The sequence below is a fragment of the Melanostigma gelatinosum genome (assembly GCF_949748355.1).
Source record: "Melanostigma gelatinosum genome assembly, chromosome: 4".
NCBI classification, from domain to species: Eukaryota; Metazoa; Chordata; class Actinopteri; order Perciformes; family Zoarcidae; genus Melanostigma; species Melanostigma gelatinosum.
This window is the reverse complement of record NC_136637.1, coordinates 12,344,728-12,352,767: the sequence shown is the minus strand read 5'-3', so window position 1 is coordinate 12,352,767 and position 8,040 is coordinate 12,344,728. Positions and strand designations below refer to the sequence as shown.

Genomic DNA, 8,040 nt, shown 5'->3' with positions numbered 1-8,040 from the left:
TTGATGCTACTTTATACTTCGAATCCACTATATTTCAGACCGTAATATTGTACATTTTACTCCACTAAAATTATCTGTCACTTATACTCGTTACTTTGGAGGTCAATATTTTAAACACAAAACATATAATTGTCTAAAAAAAAAAAAATTTGATAGATAGATAGATCTATATAGCTATATAGATCTATATAGCTATATATATAGCTATATATAGATATATATATAGCTATATACATATATATAGCTATATACATATATATAGCTATATATATATATATATAGCTATATACATATATATAGCTATATACATATATATAGCTATATATATATATATATATAGCTATATATATATATATATATATAGCTATATATAGCTACACTGAATAAATAAATCCCTTTTTCAATAATTGACATAGCAAGATTCAAGGTAAAGACGCAGGTTACAGAGTGGCAGTTTCTGCCTAAATGAGCGGCCAAAATACAGAAAACGAGGTTGAACTTTGTTAACAAACCTTATCCTAAGATTGAGGACAGCAGCTCTCCATGTCCCACGAATCATTGATGGCAGCATGGTCACATTATCCTGACAACAAACATTTCATGTGCTGTTTCTGGTGTGGCTGATTTTAGAGACTGACGTTGCAAAACATGCTCTATCTTTGACGAACTCATCGTGTTTACCTTATTCCACTGTTAGCTAATGTCGGAGAGACCTGTGAATGTAACGTTAACTGGCAAATGCACACATTTCATGGACAGTAACTGCTTTCAACTAAAGCTACATTAACAGGATTCTACTGCTACTACGTTTACATTTACCACGATGTATGTCGCTCCCTTTGTAGATTGTGATTGGACGACGTTTTCCACAGCGTCGACAGTTCTAAAATCTCATTTGTTCAAGACCTGTCAATCTGCAGTAAGTCCCGCCTACTGTGCGCCATTTAATTCGGTCCGTGTAGCTACCATTGCCCTCTACGGGTGCTCTTCACCGCTGACTATCTATCTATCTGAATAGACATAAACATAAAGCAACTTCCCTTCATATCTTTACTGATGCAAACATGTATTTAAATTACAAACAAGAAATAGTTCCTTAACATAGTTGGAGATCTGTTCAGTTTGTTGTCAAATCATTAACAAATGAAAAATGGGAAAAATCCTGTGACAGATCATAACTCTCAACTGACTCTCCGGGGAAACAGTGATGATAGTTGTGGCGCTTTCTGAAACTGACAAATAACAGGCAAATCCATTTGGATTAAGGATTAGTATTTTAGGTGGAAAAAGGCACAAGCATGGGAAAAAATATGTTTCTTCAAATACAAAATGTATCATCTCTACACAGCAACATGTTTGTTTCATAAAATGGTTACTTTGTAGTTTGATTTATTTCTGTTATTGAAGCCCATCTTCAGTAACTACAACTGGTAGGTGTTTCTGACTGCATAACATAAAGAAAGGTAGGTTATTTTAAGGTTCACGACATAGAGAATATTAGAAAACACCTCTGAACAATTCAACAGCACCACAGTCTCTGAAATGACCTAGAGTTGAACCAGCACCTCTCTTAAACCTAAACTAAAACTGAGCATTAATTGTAACCTCAAAGCAGATAGGAATAGGAGTTATTGCAGGGCTGTTGTAAAAGGTTGCATTAGTTCTGGCTGGATGTAACTAATAAACTGTACAGTGTAACTCATATTCTCTGTCATCGTGATCATTTTCACATGGTTGAATTACCACATTTTTCTGTATTTGGTAAGAAGGATTTTTTGTGTCTTATATAAAAAAAATATTAGTCGTGTGGTCTAGTCCTTCATCGTCCATATCAAAAAATATAAACACAGAGTAAAGGCTGTGTGTGTGTGTGTGTGTTCCACTGCAGCTCCTTGCAGCTGTCAGCCCAGAGGGTGGTGAGTAAGCAGAATTTATGCTCGAAGACGAGGTACTTCTGAGCTGTGAGCCGTACAAGGGGGAAGGCTGCCTGCCTGCCGTCTGCACAGTGAAACATGGTATCCAGGAGGGCTGGCCAAGGAAGTAGATTGTGTACATGCTGAAGAGACATGGCCTGAGGCCCCGTCTTTCATCTTTCACCTGAGAACGCAATCATTTATACGCTGCTCTGTGTGCACAAGGCGTGACAACTGCCTTACAGCTGTTGTGCACCATCAATGGACAAACATCTTTGTCTCTTCTGAACAAAAGGAGAACTTTTCTGGGGAACATATTTCCTCTCCTGACACGCGGTTTAATAACTCTTCCACTGGTTGTAAAACTGCACATGACCGTTTATGATAGAAACATACTGTATATTTTACCAGTACAGAGGATCCACCAACTGAGTCTGCGCCATCAGTTTGTTTTGAAGGATGTGTTTGGGCGTAGGCTCGCTTTGACAAAGGGTGCAACACATGAGGCAAATGTGAGCACACATGACAACACTATTTGCTTTGTAAAGTAAACTTACAGTTTGTTTATGTGAATGGTGTAGAGATTAAATGATGACTTTTACAGCTGCTGATAGAGAATATCCAGTGGATTAAAGTGAAGAGACATACTTGTCCCAACCTGAGTGTCACTAAAAATTTAATCTATGAAGATATTTTTTGCATTCATGAATAAATCATCGTCTATCAAATCTTCCAGGACAGGGTATAGTGCATTCTCACAAGACAGCAACCTGCTGGACAGCAGGAACCACCTGCTGATAGACCTGCTGCTGAGAGGATTGTTGTATTGAAATGAAAGGTGGCAGGTACAATTTCTTAAAGAGCATGACAACTCAACAGCATTTTGGATTTCACATAAACGTTATCAATATAAGCCATGCATTTTGTTTGTCTGGGTTTTGCCTTAATGGACCAAGCAGATTATATTTCTCGCCCCAATTTCAGGCCGCTGGAAGACAGAGGTCACTGTAGGCCAATAACTATACATTTATCCTGGAGAACGGCGAGACTGCAAGGACATATGAAATAAAACATTATGTTATAATAAGTTATGTTCTTAAAATATTTCTGTGGGATTTTAAAGTCTTAAAGTGAGCTGTGCATGAAGTGAATTTGTAATAATATCCAGATAGCTTAACCCTGACTTTATATTGGAATTTCTCATGACGAAATTTCTTTAAATTTGCCTGCTGAGACAATCTGGGACATTACTCATATAATCATCAGGGTGCGATGGTGAATTGTTGTAAATTGTGTGTGCATGTGTCTGTGTCGCCCAGGCCCCCCTCCCCTCCCCTCCGCCCTCCCTCTCTTTGTCCCTCCTCCATAGTCGTCGGAGGAGAGCTCTCCATCTAGCCGCGCATCCTGCTCCAGAGTACCCCCGCCGCTGCACCGACAACCTTCACTTCACTTTCGCACTCATTTAACCCCTTCACTCGGACACCCGCCGGTCGCTGCGCTACACCCATGCGTTGCCCTCCTCCTGAGATGCGATACTATTGTACAATTTCCCGGAGAATATCTTCATCTTCCGTTGCTCCTCGCTGATAGAGAGCATGCCCGGCACGGGGTCGGCAGCGACAGGCGCTGCAGCCGCGGCGGCCGTCGGTGGTGCGACCGCCGCCGGCGACGGCACCGAGAGCTCCCGACACCGACACCGAGCACAGCAGGGAGAAGCGGAGAGGCCGGAGCCGGGCGCTGCCCCGTCACAAGGCTCCTCTGGTGTGCTGGGTGAGTCGAGTATTGCTTATTTCGCTTTTGGACGATGCGGTTTAGGAAAGCGCATAAAGGAAGAGAGGACAGGTGGACGTGATGGGGAACGAGACGAGTACCGCACCATCATACCTCGCGGAACCGTTCTTTTGTCTCCACGAGGGCGTCCCAAAAGTACCACTTTATTAGACTACAGGCCTGTAAATAATGGTTTTGACTTGTATTGCATGTCTGTATGGAAGTGGCTTTTTTAAATTAGCCAATGATATTATATCCTCTCTCCAGGAAAATGGCTACATTTTGTCACATCCTCGTGTCTGGTTTTGACCTTATTCTCGGTTACCTCCTGTCGTGACGTGCCTATTCCCACAGGATATCGGTAGCCTAGGCTACTTGTAGTTATTTCTGCTATATTTCTTTCCCACTGCACCTTTATTGGCTGCTTGCAGGCTACCATTGGCTGCTAGTTTTCATTTATGTGGTGTATGCGTCTGCCGTTTAGTTCTGTATTATGAGATCTGCCAGGTAACCAAATGTTGTTGAACTTCATGATGTCATCCAGTGATTTCTAAACTACTGTAGCCTGACTAGACGGTCGCTGTCTAGTTCCCCGTTATTGCCTCACTGTCAGTTGCCATGCTATTGGATGGGGCAGGTGCATGTTTTGTCATTTGGGGGTTGAGCCATGAAGGCTCTCACAATGATATTGTCATAACTTGGTGCCGTTGTATGTGTGGTTTATACCCCAGTGTCATTCCTGTATTTTTCTTTAGGGAGTTCTAAAATTGTAGTATTATCTACCTTTTAACAGTGTAAGCATAACAAACATGCTTTCTGTGTACTCTGACCCTGATAGTGTGTCAGAATAGAACAAATCATAGTTGTCTAGTTGCGAGAATTGCAAGTGAGGCTATATTTGTAACATAACACAGTATTAGCCGGTGTAGAGAGAGCCTCAGCTGCCGAGCCAGTGTTGTTTCGTGTGTGGGGTGCAGACTACCTCAGCTCCCTGCGTGTAGCCTACTGCTGCAGAGTGATGCAGTGGAGCAGTGGGCTGTCAGCCGATGAGCGCCCCTTTCCACACTTGGTCAAGGTAACTTGAGCTGCCGACTGGAAGAGCAGCCTGATGCGCCCAGCGGTGCCTCCTCGGGTCCCGAATGGGTTTCAGGAGGGTCAGCAAAGTGAAAACGTGTTCAATTTTACAGCTATTTCATCAGCTCGTGGCAATACTGGAGGTAAAGAGGAGGACTGGGAGTCTAAACCTGTAAGGGTAGAGGCAGATAGCAAACATCTACTCTCACGTAAGGTTCCAAACCCTTAATAAATGGGGGACAGTGGTCTACAATGTGTAGGGCTTCGTATCAAAATTTGATACGTTATTGATAGTGACCAAAATGTATCTGTAGCATCAAAACTGTCAAGTACTGAAAGCTGCATCGAACGCTAATCTTGTTTCCTTAATCTTTGATCAGATAGTTTCTGATCCGAAATCAAAACTTTGTCAATTGTACTGAGACAATGGTCCGCGCGTGTTTAGACATTTGAATACACCTATTCTGTTTAAGGAGGCAAAGGGTGAATAAAAAAGAGACTTATTTAAATGTCTAAGTAGAGTATCAGTCAGATATTGTTTGGGTATCAGTTCCGAAAAGTCAGGGATTGTTTCATTGTAGAATTTCAAATGATAGCTTAGTCAGCCCTACATGCACGTTTCTTCTTGGGTTTATTTGACCCAAGTCACCCATGTGAGAATTTATTATCATAATCATTCAATGAATGAATGAATGAACACTGTCACCAAGATGACAGTAAAGAACGCATTTAGGTATCCTTAAAAGGGTACTTAATTAATACAAGTAAGAGAACCCCAACCAAAAAGCACAATTTGTATAAAAATGGGTACATAATAAAGAAAACAAAAACAAGTCTTGCAGCCACTATATTTCCTTTTTTTGTGGACATAATTTGCCTCCCCATGCACCAGGACCACCTGCTTTGTGTTAAATTGCTGTCAAAGCCTGCCTGTTTTTGCTTTTGTTTGGTGAGAATATTATGTCTGACAGTGAATGCATGAACAACAGCCTTAGGGAAAAAAGTCTCAGACAAAATGCATCTCAGACAATAAAAAAAATACCTTACAGTCATGAAAAGTATCAACGGTTGGACTGGAGGGTTTTGCCCTCTTGGAACCTCCTGCCCCCACTTGCATGTATATTTCCTCGCATTGGTCATGAGGCAGAAGGATTGGGTTTGGGGACTTCAGTGGGATTACCGTGATATCACATCACCGCCCTCACACGTGTCAGTGTCAGTCAGCACTCAGCGAGCACAGCCGCAAGTCAGGATGATTTCTCCAGTTGAGATTTTGGTTCCAGCCTGAAGGGATTTTCCTCGCTGGAGGCTTGGATGCTCGATTGTCTCCATGCCTCCACCACATTTTCCTAATCCCCCCCCCCCCTCCCTCAGTAGACTGGAATGACTTTGATCCTCCCAGCCATCTTCCTTTGTAACTCCCAACACTCACCAGCCAGCGTTTCAAAGATTAATCAAGCGCCCATCATTGGAAAACGCGACGTAAAAGTCGCACCAATTAGTTTGTGTTCCCTTTGAGGCCAGTGTTGATAAGATGCTGTGTTATGGAAATCAGGTCATGTAATTTGCGCTTGCCAAATCAGCCAGCGCAGTGCTTTAGGATTTAGGACATTTGTTAGGATATAAGGTGAGATTCTCGATATGGAAATATTCAGTGTCTCTGCATATGTTCCCAAAAAAAGCTTTGTGATTTTAACTCTCTCTATTGTACTATAAATTACATTTTTACTTGAATTCTGTTTTTAATCGGGTTTAAGTTTTTTGCTGTGGGCTGCTGAAACTTGGGGCTTAATGAGATGGTGTGGAGATGACAACTAAGTAGTTTCTCTCATCAGGACGGTGTCTAAAATACTTCAGTAATTAATGTATTGTAGCCACATGCATGGACATTCACATTTTGGTCTCATTATTGCAGTCTGCATCATGTTCTAATTGTATATCTAAGCTATGCCACGACTTCTAAACTATATATCCGATAGTGAAGGTCTTTTCTGAGGCAGTCGGGGGATCTGACGGGCTGAATGTTGGCTCGTTTAACTCCATCCTTGATGCTTGGCACGATTTATGTGCACTTTACAGTCTGCAAGATGCTTGAGAAGAATGTATTAAGCAGGGATCTGCCCTCGCGTATAGACCTTTAGCCAGGGCTCTGCTCTCTCGCCCTCACTGCCTCGTACGTCGGTAGAATACCTCAGCTTTGCTTCAGACAGATTAGGCAGGTTCGGGGTCACACAGCAGTTAAATACAGCAGTGTTGGGGAGGAAAACGCGTCACACTGAACTCCTCGAAAGAAGAGCTGTTATTCACAGCAGCAGACAGACTGAGCCATCGGTTTTGTGCCCTCCCACAGCTTCATTAGTGATGAATGTAATGCAGCATGATATAATGACAGCAGTGTGGTGTGCCTAATGACCCTAAACGTAATGCCTATATCGCTGCATCTCTTTGCCCGTCTCACTCGTGCTCATTGCATGCTCCACAGAAATATCTTCTCCTCTCCCACGATAGAATAAGTACTGAGCTGCACATTAGCTGCATCAGCGAGAGGAAAATCGCCTCTATGTGGGGTGACCTTGCTGCTTGCAATGCTGGAGCTTTATTAACCTTACCTGATCGGTCAAACACACCACTGACAGATTACTCTGGTGAAGCAGCTCTTTTGGGGAAGACATTTTATGATCGAACGAAGCAGACCATCAGGCTAACTATAAAACTAAGTGGCTGGCTCCTAACTGCGATAACACTTCATATTGACTATGGGCTTGCCTTAGAAAGATCATTGCAGTGAAGTAGCTGCTGGTCAGATGAAGGTAAACATCTGTCATTTAGATAATAGATGTTAGTTTGTGTGACTGGTAAATTCGTTTCATGGTCTATTTCAAAGCATAGTGGCTGCTTCTGCTCAAGCAAACGACCCAAACTCATCTTTCTGCTGCAGTGAAAGTCCATCACTTCTTGTTTCTGTGAAGATTAAGGATGCATCAATCCAATACTGACCTTATTAAGCAGGTCATGAATGTGACCGATCCATATTAAATACAGTTTCTTCATCAATGTCAAAATTCTGTGATTCCGCCATCAGTTGCAGTAATTCAGTCATGGTGGGCAGTTGACTCCGTTTTTTTGTTGTCACAGGAATCCCTGCCTTCATATTACAAATTAGTTCCCCACTTTGTGATATTCAGATAAAATTTTTTGGAAAAGACGGCATAGTGTTCTCTGCTGGTACCCTGAGTCGAGGCATCGAAATCGGTATCTGGAGAAAAACAATTTGTATTTTTTT

The 8,040-nt window shown here is 42.1% G+C and overlaps 2 protein-coding genes across 2 annotated transcripts in view; one reads left to right on the top strand and one right to left on the bottom strand.

Moving 5' to 3' along the window:
- gtpbp3 (GTP binding protein 3, mitochondrial) overlaps nucleotides 1-571 on the bottom strand; it is a gene marked incomplete at both ends in the record, with an annotated part of 41,983 nt that extends 41,412 nt beyond the window's left edge. Inside the window, one exon of the mRNA XM_079267194.1 lies at nucleotides 513-571. Within this exon, the coding sequence (XP_079123320.1) occupies nucleotides 513-571 (59 nt within the window). The remainder of the gene's footprint in view (nucleotides 1-512) is intronic.
- Nucleotides 572-3,508: 2,937 nt separating this feature from the next.
- The window catches only part of ano8b (anoctamin 8b), a gene marked incomplete at its 5' end in the record, with an annotated part of 35,147 nt that continues 30,615 nt past the window's right edge, over nucleotides 3,509-8,040 (top strand). The window contains 2 exons of the mRNA XM_079266632.1: nucleotides 3,509-3,683; nucleotides 4,661-4,758. Of these exons, the coding sequence (XP_079122758.1) occupies nucleotides 3,509-3,683; nucleotides 4,661-4,758 (273 nt within the window). The remainder of the gene's footprint in view (nucleotides 3,684-4,660; nucleotides 4,759-8,040) is intronic.